The sequence below is a fragment of the Aquila chrysaetos genome, chromosome 9, assembly GCF_900496995.4.
Source record: "Aquila chrysaetos chrysaetos chromosome 9, bAquChr1.4, whole genome shotgun sequence".
Classification (NCBI taxonomy): Eukaryota; Metazoa; Chordata; class Aves; order Accipitriformes; family Accipitridae; genus Aquila; species Aquila chrysaetos.
The window spans coordinates 2,674,670-2,698,326 of NC_044012.1; the positions used below are offsets into that span (position 1 = coordinate 2,674,670).

Below are 23,657 nucleotides of genomic sequence, written 5' to 3' on the forward strand. Positions count from 1 at the left end.
TGGGATTCCTTCCTTTTTCCTTAGTCCTTACACAGATAATTTCAATGAAGTAAAGTCTTGCTCTTCTCTCCCTACTTTTAACTGTCAGCTTGCATCGCAACAGTGTTTTGGTGCTGCTCTGTGCAAAAAAACCTCAAACCCAAACCCCTTTGATACTCTCCCCTCTGCTACTTGCCCTAATCAGAGCAGTAACAGTCTCCTATTGTCCAGATGCTGCCCATTTCCTTCTGTGTTTGGGGTTTTTTTGGTTTGGTTTTTTTGGGGGTTGGTTTTTTTTTTTTTTTTACCTTCAGAGGAAGCAGTAATGCTTTTCAGGTCTTGGGAAGCATCAGGTTTGGACTTGTGCTGCAGATTGGTTTCTTTACTGTTTATTGTTTTATAATCTACAAAACCTGCAAAGGGCAGTTGTGCACTGTTAATGGTCTTTTCCAAAAGACTTTTCCCTGATTACTCTGCCTGCCCAGTGCTGGGATGTTAGATGTGTCTTGGAGGCAGGAAGTGTCCCTGTTCCTCCCATGGCTAAGAGTTCATGAGCCCCAGTATGTCTTCTGCAGGATACGATTTATGTGACTAAAGGATGCATGAATGTTGCTGAGCCTTAGCTGTGGAGGGGTGTCCTTTTGGTGGACAGAGAGATTTGAACAATTGTTGTTAAACTAAATCTCAAGATGCTTCCCAGGGAACTTTGAATTTGTAGAACTGGAACTCAGGATGCTGGGATGTGGGAAGACCCCAGCTCCTTGACCAACTTCCCTTTGCTATAGGGAAGGTGTGCTCAATAATGAGTAACTTGCGTTTAAAATTCCCCTTCCTTCAGCCCCAGAGAGCTGCTTTTGCCAAGCAAGGCAGCAGCAGCCACTGCCACTTGTCTGCTCGCTGGTGTTTGGAGGCAGCTGCACATTTGACTGATAAAGCTCTCGTGTCTCTGGTTTCTGAACCCTTGTCTGATCCAGCTCTTCCTTCTCCTGGCAGGCGGCAGTGGTGCCCACAGCCGGCGGGCAGCTGTGGGTATTTGGCGGGGAGTTTGCATCTCCCAACGGGGAACAGTTCTATCATTACAAGGATCTCTGGGTTCTGCATTTGGCTACCAAGACCTGGGAGCAGATCAAGTAAGTGATGGGCCATCTTCTCTAGACTGTGCTTTTGCCAAGAAAGGTTGGGCCAGATGATCCTTGAGGTCCCTTCCAACCTGGTATTCTGTGATGTGTTCTGAAGTTGATGTTGACCCTGTGAGGAACTGTGCCAGCATGGTCTGAGTTTGACTCCTGGTATAGTGCTGTCATTTCCCAGCTGTCTGCTCATCTCTCCCTTGAGTACAGAGGTGCCCATCCTAGAAAGGGTGGAGGGGACAGCCTCCAGAAGGAAGTGGAAATGAGAGATGTGTTCCAAGTCTATTGAGGCCAAAGCTATTTTATTTAATACGTGATTTTTGTAGCATGGGTGTGCTTGGGTGTTACTTAACTGAAGGAAAGAGTATCGTGAACAGCACTCTGTCCTCCCAACCATGGTGGGTGTAGATGTCCAACTTCAAAACAGTACCTGTTGCTCCATCTGCCTGGGCTCTTTCTGCCTGGGCTCTTTCTGCCTGGGCTCTTTCTGCCTGGGCTCTTTCTGCCTGGGCTGTACAAGACCAGTAAAGGATATCCCAATTTTACCATTGCTTGGGAAAACAGCTTGTATCTATCCACAGAGCCAACTTCACTCCTGATAACTGGCATTTGCTGCCTCAAGATTCCTTGGGATAAACAAGCCAATAATTCAGACCCATCAAAGTAAATAGGTGCCAAAAGCCCTGGTAGTTTTTGACAGGAGTTAAGGTGTCTAAATATCTTTGGTGGATCTAGCCTAAAGTCCTCTGCTAGGGTTTCCTTAACCTTTGGCTTCTCGGTTTTGCTGCTCATGTTTATATTTGCATGAGAGAAGAAGAGGTCTGGTGGGTTGTCCAGTGGACTGGGAAGCTGGAGATGTGGCTTTGGTTCTGACTTTGACATAGACTTTCTCTTGGACTTTGGAATTGTCTTGACTGTGGGATTAGTCAGAGCACAGCTTTGGGTGGGCTGGAACTCCCGTGCAGCTGACCCTTGAGGTGGCACTGGGGAAAGCAGCAGCTTTTGAACACTTGCTCATCTGCTGTTTGACCTGTTGAGCTCCTGGTTATGAGCTCCATGTCCTTCCTGCAGGTGGGAAGCTCTAAATCTGCCTAGGTTGATCACTTTTCACCCTGCTTACAGAGTGTGGGTGCCTGTTGTCTGTGTCTGTCTTTTTGCACAGTAATTGAGAGGGTGGTTTAGGACTGAGCTGTGCAGAGATGGATACCCTGGCTCTGCCTTGGCACACGCCTGAGGCCACACAGTGAGTCATTGCGCCTGTCTGCCTTTTCTCCCCTCCCTGCAAAATAGTAGCATTGATATTGCCTGACAAGGGGGAAATTTGAAGGTTTAATTTTACTAATGTTAATGTAGTGCTGAAGGGACTCTGGTGTGGAAGCGGGGGGGGAAGGGGGCACATAGAGCCAAAATGCAAAAATCCCAAGGAGTCCAAAACAGGCTGGGTTAGAAGGACGCTTCACAGCACAGGATCCCGGCAGCCGACTGCTCTGCAAGAGTCCAAGGATCGTCCTTTGGATTAGCTCTGGGAGGCTGAGGAAAAACTGTTCGATTCGTAAGCAGCTGGTTCCTGTCCATCAGTGTGGTTCTTGGCTCCAGACCTGGTAGTGTTAATCTAATAACAGCTGTAATTTGTCATGTTCCAGAAGCCAGGTTTACTCCAGTGAGCCCTGCTTGTCTTTGAGAAGTGGGGGTGAGAGAAACCCTCCAAAATGATGGAGGGCTCTTTAAGAGGTGCAAGGATTAAAAAGACCTGTCATTGTGCAGGCTGATCTGCCTATTGTTGTTAGGCAGAAGCTGACGTAATGACTGTGACTGTACCCCTCCCAGCTCCCCCAAAATAACTTCTGAATCCCTTGCTCAATCTCAGCCAAATAAAGGGGATGAACTCAAATGCATTACATCCCTACTGGTTTCATGTAAGCGGGTGGGGGGGAGGAAGTGATGCTCACTGTAGAGTCCCTGCTGAGAGAAAAGGTTGACATTTCAACCAAACTCTTGGTTGAAAAAATCCTCACCAGAGAGCAGTATTAACACCCAGCTGCAGGGAGAGCGAGGGCGGGCGATTGTTTTTTGTGAGCCATCGGAGAATCCAGATGAGGCTTCGTTAGCTCCACCACTGATGGCGCAAATTGTTCTCTCGTGGGTTTGCAGATGCGTTGCTGTAGAGCTGATTTAGGGTTTTCCACTCCCAAAACAAATGCTGCAGTACCTGACCTGCCTGGGAAGAGGAAATGAGATGGTTATGAGGCTCTACTCATCCCACATCTTATCCCATGTGGGAGAGCAGCCTCGGGGATGCTGAGTGTAACTTACACTGCAAAAGCACCTGTTCCCTCCCTGGAGCTGAGCATGAAGTTTGCATGTGCTGCGAGTTGCAGGATGCCCCCAGCAGTCCCAGGCCCCAAATGGACTAAAACCGTGGCTGAGTGATTTTGTTGTGATGAGTTGTTACAGTTAGCGAGGAGGGAGCCAGACTGGGAAGGTGAGGTCCTAGTTCCACCTAGGGAGCAAGTTCCAGGTACCATGCTCTTCAAGCCACCCAGAGCTACCCTCCATCCCCAGGTATTGGTTGTCACATGTCACCTTGGCTGCCATGCCATAGTGGGAGGATGCATTTGGAGACATTGGTACTTAGTTGTTTCTTAGTAGATAAAAGAATAGCCATTTTCTAGGGGAGCATCATAAATTATATGGGTGAAAGTGCCCTGGAAAGATGATATTTTCTCTTTCCCTGCCCCATGCAGGATCTATTCCATTTGAGCTTCCTGATGTGTTTGGGTGGACGTCTGTCTTTCAGCCTTGCTGGAATTTTGAAAACGCTTGTGCCCTGGTCCCAGTGTTCAAATAAAACAAAGTGCATCTCCTCCCCATCCTTGGGCAGAGCTCCAAGAGCTGCATTAATGAGGCATCTGGTGGAGGAGGCTGGGAGGGGATGTCTTTGTTTTAATGCTAACCTGACTGAGTGTGAAAATCAAGTTTCTGCTGCCTCTTTGCTTTTCCATATGGCATCTTGATTACAGTCTGCTTGGAAAGGGGAAGAGGAAAGGGTAGAGATGATTGTTGAGTTGTACGAGGGATTTTTTTCTTACTTCTTTTAAAACTATGATCATAACACGTGCTGCATTTCACTTTTGTGCAGCATTTTGCTTTTCTTGCCAGGAACCCTATTGCTGCTGTGATTTTTTTTTCCACATAGGTTTCTCATGTCTGTCTGAAGTCAAGCACTTGCTTATTTTGGATTGCCGTTAACAAGCTGGGGGGGCAGTTGACAGTGGGGGTCAGCTTGGGGGCTAGTGGTATTGGGAGAGTGGACATGTTTGGAAAGACTAAATGGAGGGGGCAGATTGTGTAGGTTTGTTGAGTCATGGTGGGGCACCAGCCCTGGTACAAAAACCTTCACATAGCAGGCCAAGCAATAATTCCATGTGTCCAAAGTGGTAGCAGTGTTACCTGAATAAGTGCCTGGTGATAGATATTTGGGGTACAGACTGGTATTGAGTAAACTCAGTTGGGTTTAGAAGACGTCATTTTAGTGCGAGTAATAGAGTAACAGAATTATTCATTAACAAATGTCTGGACAAGAGAGACAAAAGTTTCTGTTTCTGTTCCACGTGGGAAGAATCACATGTGCCCCATTTCAGGTGGGTTTGAATGTATTGGCTTGTGTGGATTAAATAGCTAAGATGACGCTGCTGTGATCTGAACTTGCAGTTCTAGGAAATCTAGTTATTCCAGCCCCACAGTTTAGATTTCAGACAATTATGTTGTCCTTCTTGGCCTGCAGTTCATGCCACAGACCATCTTGGTGCTGTAAGAGGCTTGACTGTAAAATGCTTTTGAAGAGAAAACCTTGAGTAGCTCATTCCTGTGAATAACATTCCTGTGCTGTGTCTGCAAAGGCTGCTGGGGAAGTGGATCTCTATTATCTCCTAGCACAGAGCACAGTGGTGCCAGTCTGCTTGACAGAGTTAAAAACTGCTATATTTAGCAATATTTAGCTATATTTACTTGCGTTTTGCATGCACAAAGATGGTCCAAACACACCAAATCCCAGCCTGTTAGAAGGCTTGCCAGCAACTGACTTTGTCATATTGGAACCACCTTATGTGTGTGATGCATAAGGTTGCCTCAGTGCATGAACTGTTTGTTACTCTGCCTTAGAGCTAAGCAATATTTTAACCTGATTGCCTCATTCCTTCCTAGAGAGAACGTTCTTATTCAGCTCTCTGTGGCCCAGTGCACTCTGTCAAAGAGAGACAGGGAGCATCATGCTTTGGGGTTGTACTTGGGAACTGGCAGATCCCTCCTCCGTCTTGCTTTTGAGCCTGTATAGCTCTCTTCCCTTTAATACTGGAATGTTAATGATACTTCCCATAACAGATTTGTGAGATGCAGTGCTATAAATATTTCAGGGTAGAGTTTCACAAGCGTATGTTTAACGCTGTTTACAGAGAGAACTGGAGCAGTCACTGCAGTGCAGGATGCCTTTCAGCACAGGTTTGTTTCTGATGGACAGCTTTTCTTGCTCATGTGCTATCTGTCACCAGAAAGATCAGGTCCTGCAGCACAAGGTAGAAAGGTGCACTGGTGCTTAAAGAAAGGAAGGGTATTTTGGCATACCATTGAGCAGACTTCCTCTGTCAGCCCAGAAGTGAGCCTTGTGAGCTTGTTCTTTGGCAGATCAGGATCCAAATGTACAACCATTGATGGACTTTGCAAGGGATTTGATTTGAGGGTTTTGTGCCTTGTGGCAATTGTGTATTCACTTGTGTGCTTTCTTACTGAGTATACAAACACATGGATACACTATCTGCGTGTGCCATTGAACAGAACGCTTGTTTGCATTCACAAGTGTAAGGTGTAAAACTGAACACTGAAGTCCTGGCCTTCAGCTGCCTCGAGTACTGGAAGAAGAAAGTGCTTTGTCCTGAAATGCCCCTTTGATGGGATGTTCTATGCATCATCACTTATTATTATGGAAAGGTTCCGAGATTCATGGGAGCATCCTCTGGATGAAGAAATGAACTTATGCAGTCTGTAGCCACTGTGACATGTAAGCATCTTTAATTCTTGAATCTGGGGGCTGAATTTAGGTCTGTTATGTTACTATAAGTCCCAGAGTAACTCTACAAGCAAAAGCAAATTCCTTATGGAGCAGTTCTGATCAGACTTATGCTGTACATGTGTAGAGCCAGTCCTTATCCAGACATATCTTTTAATCTATTTTTAAAAAAAGTCTGGAGAATTTACAGCTCCCTCCCACATGTCTGCTTTCTGGTGTCAACCCCATGAAGTAGAGTATTAATCATAAAGTCTGTGAAACCATTTCCAGAATGCTTGTTTTGGACCATGAGCAATGATACAGGTAAAAGGAGACAGTTTGCATTTGGGAAACAAGTCTTCAAGCTTGCACCAACTGCCTTCTGGAGTGGCAGCATGGTTATACGTTACTGCCAGTCCTGCTTGACTATGCCATTTGGTTTTTCCATGTTGTGTTTGGAGACTGGGGACAAAGGACCTTGGCTGTATGAATAGCTCTAGGTAAAAATACTTTCTAAGAGCAGTTGTTGCAAGTTTAGGAGAGCATGTCCTTACATCAAAGGCTATAAACTTTCCTTTGTAGCTGATTCCTGCAATGTGTAACACAAAGGCCAAGGAAGCTGAGATGATACAGTACTGTGCAGAGTGAGGCCTCCTGGAACTGTGTTTCAGCATCTCTTCTTGTAGCTTGTATTGCTAGTGTAAAGAAGGAGAGACCAGCCTTGTGATTGAGAGCAAGTGGTGCTGGTGCCAGTGAGACTTCTATGAATTCGGATCAGGCCCCAGACTGGGTGTTTTTCTTAGTGACTTTGAGTTAATTGTACACTTGTGGGAACTTGTTTATTAAAACACACACATCAACGAATAAACTTTTTATTGCTCAGAATTGATTTTTGACTTGGAGGAAACCTGTTAGAGAAGCAAGATGCTCTCTGAGAAAAGGATTTTATTGTCAATGTTGATTTTTAATTCCTTCTTTCCTTTAAAAAAAAAGAAAAATATTTTAAAAGGTGCCATCCTTTGGAATAGTAACATGGGAGCTTTGTTACAGAAGAGAAAATAATGATTTCAGATCTTGATGAAATTAATACTAGAGGTGCTATTCTGCAGGGTGATACTTAAAAATCCAGTAAATGCCTAGAAAACCCCACTCTCTGTTAGAATAAAAAGTCCAAGCAATCAATATTAATTCATTCTTACCAAAATGCTGCTGTTCTGCTTGGAGTTTTTCATTATGACTGGTGTGAGATTGTCATTTTTGATGGTGAATAAGGGCCCTCATTTTCTCTCTCCACAGAAATCTATCACCGCACTTTAGAGCTACCTGCTGCCAGTTAAAGTGTAGCAGTAGGGTTGTGGGTTTAGGTTTTGCTGTTGTTTTCAATGGTGAGCAGGTTTCTTATTTATTTAGGCCCTGATTCTGCAACCACTTAACACATGTTAGCACTGCCTATTTGAGAAGTCTTGCTGAGTTCAGTGGTGCTGTGTGCACTTTGGGAGACTCCTTGGTGAAAGTGACAATGTGATAGATTAATCCATGGGGGCAGAGAACACACAAAGCAAAACCCTGTTTTCTCTGCAGTTTGGCCTAAAGTTGCCTTTGTTTTGAGAGTTCTTGAAGTTGTTTTTGCTCTCTCTCATACAATGCTCAGTCTGCGGGTGAACATGAAGGAAGGTGCATCTTCATTGCCTCTCAGGAATGTCGTTGCCAGCTGCCTGGCTTCGCATGAGGCTTTTGGATGTGACAGATGGGGTGTTGTTGCTTGTTCCTGGAAATGGAAGTGGCACATTTAACTGAAAGGTCAGGAAGGCTTGAAAGAGCAGAACTGTGATGCATAGCTGCTTTTTAATGTGTAAGATAATAATGATCACTTGTTTTGCTGCAATGCCTTTGTTCTTGAGGAAATCTAAGTAATTTACAAAGTCTTCTCACTAGTTTGGTGTTATATCCTAACTGCAGATGGATGAGTGAAGACACAATGGGTATGTGATTTCCTAAGATATTGAAGGAGAGTGGATGTCAGAGCCAGTCTCTGGCTCTTACTTTGGTACTTGGAGAAAACATCTCTGTCTGGAGTGCCTTTCTTGCAATTATGGGAGTTGACTGCTATTCATTAAACTCTCCTGAAAAATTAGCTCTTGAGTCATAGCAGAAAAGATTTCAAGACTTTAGGTGCTGTTAAAGACTAGATGGCTTATCACTAGGCATAAAATTGTTACTGCAAAATGCCTGTGTTGCAAATACCAAGAATTAACAGGAAGAGCACACATACTGTTCTGGAGAAAAGCGTACATATGGATTAAGGCAACAAAGTTCCCCATGGTTTCCCATTCCAGGAGGACAGAAGCTGAACTCAACCAGCCCAGCTGCCAGTGACACCAATAAAAATGGACTGACACACTAACAGGAAAGGGAGTGTTGCTGATAAGTGGAATTTCTTTGCATTTCAGGGCATCAGGAGGTCCCTCTGGACGAAGCGGACATCGAATGGTTGCTTGCAAAAGACAGCTGATCATCTTCGGAGGTTTCCATGAGAGTGCAAGGTGAGTTACTGAAGGATGGCTGGTGGTAATGAATCGTCTGTAAAAAAGACAACAGAATTTCACCACTAACAGAAAGCTGGGCTTTAGTACAAGGATTATCCTCAGCAGTACTGTTACTGAACTACACTTTTATATTAGAAAGACAAGTCCTCTTGATTTAAAGTCTTCAAGTATTTGAGAAGCCATCCTACCACTTAGCTAATCACTGAAGTAGCTACTCATCCTTGTAGCTAAAGCTCAGTACATCACTTATGGCCTCTGAATCTTGTCAAAGAGCTTTGTCTTCCTAGAAACATCTTCTCCATTAGGCTCTCGCATACTACGTGAGGTCACAGCTACACTGTCATGGGGACTGTGAAGAGAGCTGAGCTGCGTATTTTCTCAGAGACAGTAAGAAGCATAACCACAGTCCCTGAGAGCACAGTGCAAGTTGCAAAGCCCACCCTAGATTTGGCTGTGTCCTTGGGAGTTTAACCTGTGCAGAGTATTTTCCACTAGCAGTATATGAGTTGGCTAGTAGAAAGAGAACAGGGATATTTGTATATTTTTTTTCCAGCCCGTGTAGACAGACGTAACTCCAGTCTGTTCTGATCTTTTGCGTCCTGGTTTAAGTTACCTTGGATTGTGTTAACTGGATAGAGTTGATGAAACCTCAGTTGTAGTAAGAAATGACAGGTAAAAAAGAATCCTGAGAGGCCTTGCTTAAATGAGCTTTGTCAAATGCAAATTGTTGCACTGAAGTAGTAACCTTCACCCAAATAAATCTTCTGTACATTGCTGTGGCAGGGGAAAAGCTGTAAATGCAGGGAGTTAAATAAGGCATTGCGCCTCTTCAAGGGTTCCTGGTGCTGTTCCTGAAGTGGTATTTTATCTTGTCCTAAATGGTGACCATTACAAAAACCTGTGGTGTGCCGATTTGCTCTCCCTAGAGATTACATCTATTACAACGATGTGTATGCCTTCAACTTGGACTGTTTCACCTGGAACAAGCTGGCTCCATCGGGGATTGGGCCTGCTCCAAGATCCGGCTGTCAAATGGCAACCACTCCTGAGGGCAGCATAATCATCTATGGAGGCTACTCCAAACAGGTAGGAGAGACTTTGTGGTAAGCCAGTGCAGTATTTCCTGGATGCTAAGCAGAATAGTTGATGGAAAAACTAAGGGGCTAAAGTAAAAACTAAAATGTGACAAACTCAAGTTGCTTAAGGGAGACCAATGCAATGGTCTTGACCTGTGTTGGCTGTGTAGTCCTGCGTTTTGATTGCTTGGAGAGAGCAGTGGGCTTAGAGCTTAGGAGAGCAAAATTGAGATCTCTATTCTGCTACTTCCCTCTGCTCAGTTTCACAAGCCTTGTCTCCTGTGCAAGATGTGGTGATCTCATCACATAACTGCCCGCTGCTCTGACTGACGATGTTTCCGCATGTCAGGCAGCTGCCAGATGTCCAAAAAACACTGATAACGAGGGTGCACGTTAGCCTGTGGTTATGCCAGCTTGAAGTGAATGTGAAGTTGTGCCCTGGGATTGTTTGTGCACAGGATGGGTCAGGCTGCTGTGAACCAGTACTACTACCAAAAGAGGCATCTTGTCTTCTAATTGTGCCTTTCTTCATGGAGTTGTGTGCTGATCAAGGAGCTTATCTTGGTTAAAATGAATTTTGTATTTTCCCTGCTAATCTAATCCAGTATAAGGAGGTGATATCACAGAGGTAGGAATAAGCAACTGGGAGAAATGACGGTTTTTGGCAACAGTGGTGGTTACTACCAACTTAAAGCATTCTCAGGTAGTAGTCATCCATGTTCTAGCACTTGCAGGTTAAAAGCAGCAGTTGCCAGGAGACTTGTGTTTTCTTGCATCAGTGAAAGGGTTAAGACAGCAGCACTAGTTAGCAAACTCAATAAGCCAAAGATGACTTTTGATGAGCACCAGGCTTCCTCTGCTCTGCTTCTTGCTTTGCTAATCATGGTAATTTATACTGGGTAGCCCTTTACACCATATGTCCTCATTGACCAAGTATCCCTGCCTCCATGCTGGGCGGGAGGAAGTAAATATTTCATTGAGCAAAAGGCTCCTGCAAAAGCTTTTAATGTTGCGAATGCAGACAGAAGACCCGGATCCTGCTGCTACTGTCTCAGTGGAAAGGCATCGCTTCCAGCAGTGCGTTGCTGGGGGAGGAGGACGCGTTGTTCTTCTGATGTGAATAAATGAACAAAGAAGAAAAGCAGGGAAAGGGGAGAGAAGATAGTCTGTCTATATATTTAGAAGCATTTGTGCTTCCTCATGGCCTGTGCTTAGGGCTCTATCTCATCAGATGTGCATTTGATTAAATAGCAGTAACAATACAGAGGCATTTTCTACGCAAAAGGGTTTTGTCCTCTTCCTTCCTCTGTCCTGTTTCCTCACTTTTGAGGGTGGGAAGGAAACATGAGCCTGCATGCTATGCTAGATGTGGATCTCTGGTGGCTACTGAAAGCAGCTGAGTTTCAAGTGCCCACTGAGCCCCATGGATATGTAAAAGTTGATGCATGTTTGCGGTTGGTTCTATTCCACTTCATGAGGGTGGGCTCTGTCACACTGCTCTGGGTTGTTTTGAGCTAATAAAAATGAAGTAGAAGGAATGGAGGAATGCAAAGCTGCCCTCAGCCTTTATGCAGGACACTGAGCAAGGATAAGAGCTGGGTGCAGTTCCTCTCCAGCTTGGAGAACAGCTTTTAGATTAAAACAACCACTTCTGTTATGAATCTACTTCCTTCGTAATAGAGTTAAGCCTGCTTCTCTCTGATGTGCCATTCCTAACAGAGACTTCCGTTGCGTATTCTGTAGCACAAGTGAACTTTCAGGCAGGAATGGTGCAGCCAAGCTACAAACTGACGAAAGCACTGAACAATTTTCTCTGCAGCTTTCTTGAGATGCAAAGACAGCAAACTTCTAGCATGCTCCTGAAAATTTAATTTAGCAAGATTTAGCCCCTCTAGGAGAAACATGACTTCAGTAATGTGTGGCTCTTTAATTCTTGTTGCATCTTTGCTTATAGCAGGCTGTGGAGCTGAGTCTCTCTGGGTTTACTTCGAAGCGAAGAAAGTGTGTTTGGCTTGTGTACTCCCCCCAGAGTCATTGCCTGGGGTAGTCTTGGGAGAAATAAGAGGTAGACAGTGGAGGAAACAGTACTTAATTGGACCTGGGCAGGCACAGGAGAAGACCTATTCCTTGTCTTCAATTAGAGAGGCAGATGCTACATTCAGGAGTGCTATGAAGACATTTTGGGGCATATGAAGACATTTTTGCATATGAAACCAGGTAACTGTCCAAGCAAAGTGCTATTCACCAAGTCATGTAGAGACTTTTCTAGTAAGAGGCAGGACTAAGTTGCACATGTGCTGTAAAAAAGATGCAGGTCTGTGTGGAGGCCTCCTGAGGCCAGAGCTGCTACCAAGCATGTATATGGTGTGAATTGGTTTGGAGGGAAGAGGAGTGGAAATCATAATAGCTCCTCTGTTTTAGTATCGTCATGATATGGCTGTCATATTGCTGGAGGAGAGTTGTGATGTGGCAAGGCTGCTTTCTTGCGATGGGCAGTTCTGATGCGTTATATCCTGTGGTCCCCTTAGGCCTTGTAAATCTGCTTTGAAGTACTGTACCAAAATAGCTGTGCGGTGTGGTGTAATGCACATTGCCTAGGGCAAAAAGAGATGCAAGCCCAGGAGATTCATGGTTATGGGTGGAATTGTAGGCATTTTTGTACCCAGCTGACTGTTGTGGCTCTATAAAAGCCTGAGCAACACTATCAGCTTGCACCCAGGGATGTTCCCCTGATCGAGTGATCGATCTGCTCGTCGTCAGTTTCGTCAGCAGGCGCCATGAGCTGGGAAGGCAGAAGCAGAGAGATTTGGTCCCTGCTTTGATTTTCTGGACTTGCACGCAGAACTGAGCGTGGAGGGTCAGCTTTCAGTAATGTCTGTCAGTCCAGGCTGTGTTTCTGAATTCCCTTCACGTGACCTGAATAAGAAAGTCTCTTTCATGGCTGGAGAAACAGAGGCAGAAAAGATCAAGTGACTTGTCTAAGGCACTCCAGTACTTGTATACAGAGCCAGGACAAGAACCTTGGTATCCAGACATGCCTTTGCCTGTGCCAGCCACCAGATTTTGCTGTCCAAGTGGTGAACAACAAGGATGCAGATGGTGAAAAAGGAGCTTTACAACCCTGAGCGCGACTAACTTGAGATGTTGGTGCACAGATTGACAGGAGCATGCCTGATATTTTAAAATGAACGATTCTTAGCACAATGGTGTCCCCGTGTTCATCTGTTTCATCTTCAGCCTAGAAATTATAAAGGCAACTTCTACGATCCCTTACAGAAGGGGATGTTGTGGGCATTGTCAGCTCTGCCGAAAACATACCTCAGAATCCTGCAAGGAGCTCAGACTTGCTCTCCTGCTGATCTTAAAGATGTCCTCGCCCGTTTCTCATGCTGGGGATGGGGCTTGCTGCAGCAAGCTGCATTTTTGGCTGTATAAAGCAATGAGACCTCTCTATTGCTAGGCAACGTGAGCGCACTGTGCCTGACTGGCACGGCGAATGCAGCCAGGAGGTGTTGGAGGCTAATGCTGCTCTACCTTGCAGGTGCAAGCAGCCTACAAGCCATGGGAGGACTGGGGTTACATGTGTGCAAGGCTTTTGAATGCCGAAGGAGGCTAGTATGTGTGTGTGTGTGGGGGCATTGTTTGGTTTGGGGTGGGGTTTTTTTAGTGGCAAGCTTTGCAAAGCTGAATTGGATTCTGCTGGGAGATTGCTTGTGGCAGGGCTGAAGTGTTTGCCTGAATTGCAAGGTCTGGTGGGACTGGTTCCCTCTGTAGTTCTGCTTGCTAAGGGCTTCTGCTAATTGGATGTATTTTGCCACTGTTGATCTCTTTTTATCAGACATGTTTAGCACATTATACACAGGGAATCCTGATTCCCCTTCTTCTCAAGAACAGCTCTCCATGCCTCAGTTCCCTTGCTCTTTGAAGGGCGATAAACAGGTGTCTTACTGTCTGTCAGTGGAGCTAGGGTTTTTTAGCTAATGCTTGTAGAGCTCTGCTAACTTGCTAATGTACCTGTATGTGCAAACAATAGGCTGTGGATATCCAAGCCAGTTTTGTGCTTGAAAGCAAACACCTGGAACTTCAAGGCAAGAAGGACAGTGATGGGAACAGGAGCTTATTGTGACTGACAGAGCGATTTGCTCAGGGCAAGCAGCTGTCCTGGGTGCAAGGGGATTGATCTCTCCAGTAGCAGTGTACTGCTTGCTGGTGAAGTGTCTGCTTTTGAGCCAGTGTGAGTTGGGGAAAACAGTTATTTGTTGTCAAAGAGATGCCTAACTCCCACTCCACCTCATTGGGGTTTTCTCAGCCCAAGAAGCTTTGTCATGTTGCATACGCAGCGTGTTTACTACAGGGAACCATGTGGTTTTCAGGAGAATGCAGTTATTCTACGCAGCTTGTATGATAGTGGAGCCAAGTGCTCTTTCAGTATTTGCTGTTTCCCCTCCTTTTGTGCAGGCAGTGCACATCTTACTGTGCTCCTGCACACTTCAGCCTGTGTGTCCCCTGCACATATGAATGTGTGCTCTGTCTAGCATTTAAGAACAAACTGCAGCCTGCCTGGGACTGAGGAGGAAATAACCACCATGTCTGTTATTGTTAGCAGACAGCCACTTTGCAGTCACTGGGGTGCCCTTCATGCTATAAGGTGTGAAGGCTCCTGCCTGTCTCCCTCCCTCCTCCTCTGCCCATCCATCCCTGACAGCTCTTTGCTCAGGTGAGGCTTGGAGGGGTGTTTGATTAAGGTGAGGGACAGACTAAAAAGGCTGCTATATCTCAGCTGTCCGCAGCCTGCAGCTCGTTGGTGACTTCTGCTGCTCTAGACCTCTGTGACAGAGGCAGTGAAGTGTGACATTGCCAGGGGATGGCACTTGCTCAGCACAGTGACTCACAGCCCTTTGAACTTGAGAGCTACTGCTGTTGATGCCACAATACATGCAACACCAAGCTATGAATTGGTGTACTCAGTACTTAACAGCACCTTTCCTAGAAGACGTTTCTTTCCCTTCCTGCCCTGACAGCTCTCTCTCAAGGGTCTGTTCAACGTGGGCAGCTACCAGCCCCTCCAACCACATCTCCAACACCAGAGCTTCTCTAGCTATGCCTCAGAACCACTCACCAATGCAAAAACTTGTCTTGCTTGTTTTCCATGTGCTGGAGAACTGGCAGTGGCTGAAGGAGTCATCACTGTATAACCTCTAATTCAGAAAATAGGACAGTCACTGATGCTTGTTCCTACAGGCTTCCTGTCCCTTGCGTGCCTGATATTCTGTTGCTCGAGGACAGTAGGTAGAATAGTGCAGTTGTTGACTTCATTGAAGTGGTTGCACAGAACAGGATCTCTCCAGTGTAGACATACTGTCTTGAAGAGTGTGTGTCTTTCAGTTAGCTAATGGGCATGCTTAGGTGCGTGTGGAGAGCAAGAAGACACGTGAGCCACAGCCCCAAAGTAACAAATTTCCCAAGGCAGCCCTACAGGCAGACCCTGGTCCTTAAGTTAACTGAAGCTTCCTTTTTGCTGCACTGCAAGCAGAGTTCTCCTGTTTCCTCCGGCACTTCATTGTCAGCCTTCCCCGGGGCTTCTCAGCATCATCTGAGTTACAGCGTTGTTGTGCGATACCTCAAACACACTTTCCTCTCTTCTGCCTTTCTGAGAGTTGAATACCATTCCTACGAATTGGATGCCAGGCCATGCAGTAACAATACAGCATACTACCCTGCAATAACAAAACCTGTCAAGTGCAAGGCACAGGGTTGGGTACAGATGTGCAGCAAGAGGAGGACAGCACCATGTTGCTGTGTTCTTGGGTGCATCCAAGCCCTGCTAATCTTCCTGAGGATTGGACCCAACCCTCCCAGCTTCTGCTGGGATCCACTGCCTGCACCCTGGAAGCAGTTACATAGCATAGCAATGCCATCGCCCCCAGGAGGAAGGGAATTACCAGGAAGTAGGAGCTCTGCATGAAGGTGGATAATAACATTATTAAAAGACCTCCTACAGTGGTATGGCATAGTGCTGCTTTCAAATGCTGCATGTTGCTATGAGCACTGGAGTACAGGGGCTTACAGTGAAAGGAGCAAGGGAAAATCATGTTTAAAATTACGCATTTAATTGCCTCAACTGAGGCTTGATCCTGCTCTTGCTGGTGTCTTGCTGTTGCCTTTAGTAGGGGTGGAAGTGGGGCTTCTGTTTCTGTTTACGAGAAAAAAACTGTTGCCCAAGGCTCTGTGGGGACCTGAATGCTAAAAATGACAGCTGCAGTCAGGCTGTGGTGCAGAGAGCGAGCTGTCACCTCTGTTTCTCTTGTAGTGGGATGGAGATGGAGGGGGTGGCAGGGACTGAAAGTCTGTGTGCTAGTCACAGGTCTGTACTTAAACTTGGTCCTCGCAGATGATACAGCCCAGACGCTCTGAGCTTCTGCTCAACATTCAAGGGCAGAATCCCAGTGGGCCTTGCAAGCCCTGTGGAAAGTTGTCGTGTGCCACTTTGGAGTGGGTATCTGCTCTCTTTTTACAGCTAGAGAAGCAGAGGCACAGATGTTAAATTAGTCCCTTGAGAGCACCTGATACTGTCTGTGGCAGAGTAAAAGGCAGGACTTTGGGTCTGCTGTTTCCTTGGTGCTGCTCTTCCCTCCTTCCCTCTGCAAAACAATCAGTTTTAATCCCTTATGACAATTTATTTCTCTTCTCTGGGTGCTAAAATTGCTGCCCTTAAACTGACTCCTGTAGTCTTCATAGGGCCACAAGTCCCAGGATCTGTGTTGCAGCCTGGAGAGCCCTGCCTGGTTGTCACAGGCAGAAGTTGGTTGTGGCTCATCATAGGAAGTAACCCTGCTTTGAACACTATGGTTGTGACCTGCCTGATGCTCCAGAGCCACAGCATGACTACCTGTGTGGCTTCTTCTTGCCCAGTCACAGTGTTTGCATTTTCAGCACGGGAATGTACAGATTTACGCTGTGATTAGGCTTATCTGTGGGGCGGTGAGTTCAGAATGGTGCATACCGCCATTCTGGCATGGGTGACTTTCTAGGCCTTGAAAAGTTGGACCTCCTATATTTTGGGCCACTGAAACTGTTTCACGGAGCATCCCTGTCTTTCCCTTCTCTGCAGAGGATTAAGAAAGATGTTGACAAAGGCACCCTGCATACAGATATGTTCCTGCTGAAGACTGAAGGTGCAGGCAAGGAGGAGGGTAAGCTACTGCTGCAGCTAGGAGGGCTGTGCTGGAAGTGATGCTGCAGGACTGTGAATGCAAATCCTCTCTCTTCCTTTGAATAACAGACCAAAAAACTCCAAGCCTAGAACAAAATTTCCCTTTTAATGAAAAGACTATGCCCCAGTGTTTGCTTTGGGGCTAAACACAGCAGATGAGTTGATTTAAATATTTCTTCTTCCCAGGAGTAGCTAAGTGCATTTGTATACTGTGACTCAAGCTTAAAAAGAAAGGGGCTAGGGTGAACGAAACAGCAGTTGCCGGGGTATATTGGAGGAATTACGTTCTTTTTTGTTTATATGTGTTGGAGAAGGAAGATGGGCCATCACACATGCAGGCAGAATTCCTCACTGCGAAGGAAAATGGGAAGTAGGCGCTTGTTGCGCTTGTTGCCGCAGCAGACTGTATGCCGCACAGTGGTTCTGTCCCCTTTTCACACTCCATTTTACAGCCTGAAAAGATGAGGCTGTGTCTGGTTTGCTGAGAAAAGCTTGCTGGTTAGCTGAAGGCTGTAAGGAGTCATGGTTCTCAGCTCCAGGTGACTTGATTTCAGAGCTCATGTAGATGGTAGCTCTGATGCAGTGAAACACTGGGGGATTAGAGCTTGTTGAGAGACTTCTGCAAGGAACTGGCAGAGCTCTGGAGAAAGGTTGGGGTATACTTTTTGTCAGAGAATCACTTCTAGCTCACAGCATCATCTATCTTGACACCTCCCAGTTGGTCTTGGAATAGTCTGAGATGGAGTGGAGGGTCTCCAGGCTCCTTGCATAACTATGTGAGAAGCTCTGGCCTGCACAGCTTCAGGAAAAACTACAAGAAAAGTTATTTTAGGGATTTTTTTGGTTTATGTGTGGGAGGGAATTAAAACAACATTTTGAAATTCCTGTTCTCTGGGACATTTTGATCACTGCTCTTCTGTTTCACAACAGAAAATCTTTGGGATTTCAGAATTCTACATGCTGGAAATTCCTGTTTTGACAAACTCTGTTTGGTAGTGGTGGCTCACTTATAGACTCTTAAGAGAGAAGACTGGGGTGTGATCTCATGAGATTATGTAGTGCAGGGATATTATCAAAAGTGATTTCTTGGTTGGTTGGCTGTTTTATCTGTGAATGTCCCCAGAAATAGGAATTCCATCACTTTCCTTAGGAGAGAGTGTATTTTGTCCTTGGCTCAGGGAATGGGACAATCTTCTTTGAGCTGAATTTCTAAAATGTTAAAATTGTGATGGATTTCTTTAAACCTGACCTTCTTAAAGTGGGATTTGGGGAGGAGGTTGGTCACATATATTGTCTGGATTCCAGACAGTGCTTGCATTATGTCCTATTTATAGTTTATCTTCTTGAAATTTGTGGTTCCTTCGGAAACACAGTGCCTAGCCAACGCGTATGCTTCTCCCAGCCTGCATTTTAGGGATTCGCTCTAAATCTAAAGTAGAAGGGATTGGAGCAAAAGTGGAGGGTTTAGAGCACAAGCCTTCTCCCACTGCTGAGCCCTTTTTTAAAGTGTGGTTGGGTCTCCTTACAATTAACAGTACTTATTCTTGGGGTTAAAGCAGTGGTGCAAGTTGGGAGATATGGTACTGCAGTAGAAGGGACCTGCAGAGAAAATTGGTGTAGGGTGGGCTCCATGGGATAACTGAGGTACCTTTCCTTGATACTCAAAGGCTATAATCAATTCTGGTTTGAACTTCACCCTCCTGTAAAGGTGTATACACCTTTCAAGAGGCTCCCTGCCCCAGAAAGCATACCCTGAAGAGAACTCTCTGCTTTTGCTTTTATTGAAGACAAAATGGCTTTCTAAGCATAGAAGGGATGTGCAGATTAGCTGCGTGATTGAAGTGGAAATGCAAGTGGTTCTGATTAACACTGTTGTTGAAGGTGCACTATGCAGCTCTGAGAATGTCCAAAATAGGTCATTGAGTTACTTGTTGGAGTACTGAAGGGCCTTGGAAGATATGGAAAAGATCAGGATTCTCCTTTGCTGATGTTCGTATTTGCTTTTATCCATTACCAGACAAGTGGGCGTGGAGTCGGCTCAACCCGTCCGGAGTGAAACCCACTCCCAGGTCGGGCTTCTCCGTGGCAATTGGTCCCAATAACCGCTCCCTTCTGTTTGGAGGCGTGCATGATGAAGAAGAGGAAGAGAGCATTGAAGGAGACTTCTTCAATGATATTTATTTCTATGACATCGGGAAAAACCGCTGGTTTCCTGGACAGCTAAAGGTTTTGTTTTAAAAATAACACAGATATATTGAGTTTATCTTCCTTGATCATCTGGCACATGTCCTTTGGGCCTTTTTTGGCCTCATGCAGCTTTCTCGCAGTGTGAAGCAAGCTCTATTTCTAATAACTCAGGGTGCTCCAGAAGCTGAGCCACCAGGTGTGGCTGCTGTTTTGATCTGTGACCCACTGATAGTGGAGAGGGGGAGAGACTATAGAAATGAAGCTGGGGATGTGCAACTCTAGCAGGTTTTTGCTACCAGACCAACTGAATTCTCTTACCTTCATGCTGCCCTTCTCCTTTCCTGCCACTTAGCTCCCTGTGCTCGCCGTGCCCTGCTTCCACAGTGTGATGCAGACTGTCACCCGTCTGGGGAGAGAGGAAGCCTCTGAGCCCTGATGGTTGGGCACAAAGCGAGAGTGGTTCAGGAGGCAATCCCCCTCATCTAGAACTCAGGCTGCATGTGCCCCATTGTTGTGTAATGCAAAATGAAACAAAGCAGCATGAAAACATAGTTATGGTGTTTTACTGAAGGCCAGCTCCAGGTCAAATGTGTAATTCTGACATGAGATGGTTCAGTAAAAGCTACTCTGAAAAGATCTTGTGTAGCACTGGGATCAAAAAACCTCCCTCTTTTCCCCAGTGTTGATGAGCTACTAGAATAGATGAAATATTAACCTTAGCTCATAAGAACTTCAGAAATGTGGCCCTCAGCTTAGATCTTTGATTTTGTTTGAACCACTCTCAAGGGGGAAGTGAGGTGGAAATGACCTGGTTGAGCTTCCTTCTTTCCACCCCCACTGTTTCTGGGTTTGTTCTCAAAAAGGAGAAGTCAATCACATAACAACAGGCAAACATGCACTCGGATGTTTGCTTCTGCCTTTCTAGCTGAGTGTTTTCCAGCCCGTTAAAAGAGTAGTTCGAAGACCTGGAGTGCTTCCTGTTAATGCACTGTAATTTAGCACCCAGCTATTGTTTTGATTTCACAAAATGGTGGGTTATTTTCTCTTGTTCCTGTCACAGACTAGTGGACTGTGTGTGTGTTTGCGTGCACCTGCAAGGAGAGCAAAAGAGCTGTTTTCTGTCTCTTCAGCACATGCTGCCATTAATAGAGGAAGCAACTCCCCACCATGGGTTCTCCAGGAGTTTCATTGCTCCTTGTTTTATGGCTGGTAGAAGTTCACGCTGAGTGGGAGGTTGCACCTATCACTTGAGACTTACAATTGTAATGAATAATAATTGAAGTCTTCCCCCCTCCCTCCCAGCAGCATCCACAGTATTTGTATTAACTGCTGTACGTGCTATTAGGTGCACACAATTCACACATAGTCTCTTTCTGTTCCTTGCTCCTGTTAACAGGGACCAAAATCAGAGAAAAGGAAGCGAAGACGTGGCAGACAAGCTGAGGCAGAGGGTGCTGGAGATGAGGAGATGGAGAAGCAATCTCCACAAGGCCCGGTGGAGATAGTCAAAGAGGTGGTGGCAGAAGATGGGACTGTCATGACAATAAAGCAGGTGATCTTTGGACCTGCAGAAGAGAAGGAGAGGTCTGAATCAGAGGAGGAGGAGGAAGATGGAGCCTTAGGCCAGCAAGTGGAACCATGCCCACGTTCGAATGCCATGTTGGCGGTGAAGCATGGGGTTCTCTATGTGTATGGGGGAATGTTTGAGGTGGGCGATCGCCAGTTCACCCTCAGTGACCTCTACAGCATCGACCTACACAAGATGGAAGAATGGAAGGTGCTAGTGGAGATGGATCCAAGTAAGCTCTAATGGTGGGATCGATCTCTCTGCCTTTAGTGTAGCAACAGTACACTAGGGAAAAAAAACCACAACAACTACGGAGCTTCCTCAAGGGGTGGGGATGAGTCTTCAAGTAGCATTTTTTCCTGGACAGGAAAAAGCATGGGAGTATGTGATATGCAGTGTCTTACGATCACTGTTGCTGCAGAAACTTGTCTGGTCCAGAGCTTTGCGATCACTGTAGAGAGTGAGCTCTGCTCTGTCTGCTTTGAAAACCAAGACAGGTAAATGGACCATCTTTGTTCACTGGTGGCAAGTTCTGGCCTGGGAAGTCCTGCTGTGCCATGTTTGTCCATTCAGCAGAGGACAGGGATGTATGCTCTTGTCTGTCCTCACCTTCTGAGGGCAGTGAGGGTCTTGGGTACTGCAAAGCACGTGGGCCTTAGCTAGGGTTATCTCTTTGTACCTTAAACATGTAGTATGTTTGCTGTGTACTCCGAATACCCTGCTGGGCTGTTCTCAAGCTGGGAAGGCTAGCTCAGGGTCTGTGGCAAGCACAGAAGTCAGTTCCTGAATTCCTGGCTACATGGTCATTACATGAGTGTTCAGTAGTGTTGCAGAAAGCATTACCTGAGAGACCTCAATGAAGATGGATTTGATGGATTTTCTACTCTTTATTGAAAGAAAATGGGGGTCTATCTTACAGCAACATATCTCTTATGGTAGTGGCTAAGTGATTCAGCCCAGGTCATGTGCTAGGCACTGTAGAGAGACGTGAAAAGAGGGTGCCCCTGCCCTGGAAGCTCACAGTCTGCATGTGCATAATGGGCAAAGGGTGGAAAGGAAGGAGTCTTGCTCATGATCACAGAACTGTGAAGTGCTAGGGAGGAGAGGTGACTTGTCAGCATGGGCACTAACCAGCTTTTCTTCCACAGCTGTTCTGTGCTGTTCACTTCTTCCTGACTCTCTTTAATCTCTTCTCACTGCCCACTGCTCCCTGTCAGAGCCAGGCCCTGTACAGTGGGTGGATCTGCGAGGGCAATGAATACAGCAGGGCTCTTAAGAAGCACATTTGTCTGACCTTGCCCTGGCATCCTCCATGACAGTTCTGGGTGTAGGAGTAGGAAACAGCTTGTTATTTATTTCTTCTATTTTCTTTCTTATCAAAGAAGCACAAGAATGGCTGGAGGAGTCGGAGTCAGATGAAGAGGATGATGATACGGAAGGTGCAGAGGCAGGGGAAGAGGAAGAGGAGAGCTCTGAAGAGGAGAGTGAAGATGAGGAAGGTAGTGATTAAGATGAACATTGTCTTCATGCTAATATAAAGTGGGGTTTAGTAAAATACCTGCTGGTTTTGCTGCCAGCCTGGAAGGCCTCGCTGGCATCCAGGTGAGTTTTCCAGCGAAAGCAAAGTTTTCATACTACACTGCTCTCAGGGTAGAACAGAAATTTCCTGAGTTACTGATAAGTTTTTAGGCTATTACATGTAAACACATTAGCTGAAAAGTAGTCTTGGCCGGGTTGACGCATGGAAGAGCAGATTGCCTTCATTAGCTGCTTGTGACCTCTCTTTCTGTCTTCCTTCCATTGTGTACTAGGAGAGGAGCAACACCCATCTGTTCAACCTGATGAGAAGCATGCAGATTATCTGTCCAGGACGGAGCAGTATTGGATTAAACTAGCCCGCAGCAACATGGGCCCAGATGCCAAGGAGAAGAAGGTGGTAAAAGTGGCACATGCCATGGCAAAGACTTTCTACGAAGATTCGCTCTAGGTGTTGTTGAGGCTGTTCTGTGAGTGAAGAGACATGCTGGGAGCAGTGGTTAGCTCCATTGAACTCAGCCTGATGTGCCAGGCAGTGAGCATGTCCAGAATGCATCCTGGCATTCCAGCTTTTGCCTATTCTATGAGTGCTTCTGGGCTGACCAGTCTCAATATGCCTACTTGATTAGTGCTCTGGATATGCTGTTATTCCCCTGGAGGTTGCGGGAGGGTCTTGAGGAACAGGATTGCTGTCCAAGCACTTGTTCTGCTGAGGCTGGCCTATGCGATACTGTCATATTTTTGTTCAAAAGTTGTTTTGAGTCTGTCAAGACAAACTGCACATCACAATGGTTCACTGGTCCCAAATTACCTACCCTGACTGGGGCCGGAACGTGTCTCCAAGTGTTTCTACAATAAACTTACTTTGTTGCATCATCTTGGTTTTCTCAGTTAAACCCATCCTAGATTTTCTACTTCTTTTTCTCCTGCTGTGGAAGAGGCATCGCTGTTCCCGCTGTGAAATATGCAGGTAGTGGTCGTAAGATGCACCAGCAGCCCTGAGATGTGGCTGCACTGCCTGGAGAAACCTGGGAATCCTTTCATAACTTAGCTGTATGAGAGCCACTGTAACCCCTGATGCATATAACAGTAGGAGTCTCTTCCTTTTTAATGTTAGCTGTAGCAGGTTTTGCCTTTGCTTGTGGAATCTCCCTGTTCAGTTTCTCACATGTTGGCCAAGAAAGCAGTTGTCCTACAAGTGAACTCTTTATGACCAGTGAAGTGTCCTACCTTGAGACCTGATGCCATGTGGAGGACAGGGGGGAGTGGGCCAACACTCTCAAAGGCTTTTTTTTTTTTTTACCCCTGCTTCCTGACTCAGCCCATCTCTTCAAGGCATTGCTTTCTTTCCAGCAGAGCAGTGCTGTGGTCCATAGGGACAA

The 23,657-nt window shown here is 45.9% G+C and overlaps 1 protein-coding gene across 6 annotated transcripts in view; it reads left to right on the top strand.

Annotated features, from left to right (window-relative positions):
- KLHDC4 (kelch domain containing 4) overlaps window positions 1-23,151 on the top strand; it is a 29,088-nt gene extending 5,937 nt beyond the window's left edge. For 4 of the 6 annotated variants that reach the window (XM_030023906.2, XM_030023909.2, XM_030023908.2 and 1 more), the window contains 8 exons: window positions 973-1,109; window positions 8,601-8,693; window positions 9,623-9,782; window positions 16,884-16,965; window positions 19,003-19,211; window positions 20,569-20,971; window positions 22,122-22,238; window positions 22,551-23,151. In XM_030023906.2, the coding sequence (XP_029879766.1) occupies window positions 973-1,109; window positions 8,601-8,693; window positions 9,623-9,782; window positions 16,884-16,965; window positions 19,003-19,211; window positions 20,569-20,971; window positions 22,122-22,238; window positions 22,551-22,726 (1,377 nt within the window). In that variant the 3' untranslated portion in view covers window positions 22,727-23,151. The remainder of the gene's footprint in view (window positions 1-972; window positions 1,110-8,600; window positions 8,694-9,622; window positions 9,783-16,883; window positions 16,966-19,002; window positions 19,212-20,568; window positions 20,972-22,121; window positions 22,239-22,550) is intronic. The other 2 variants (XM_041125642.1, XM_030023907.2) reach the window with 2 other exon arrangements.
- The last annotated feature ends 506 nt before the right edge of the window (window positions 23,152-23,657 follow it).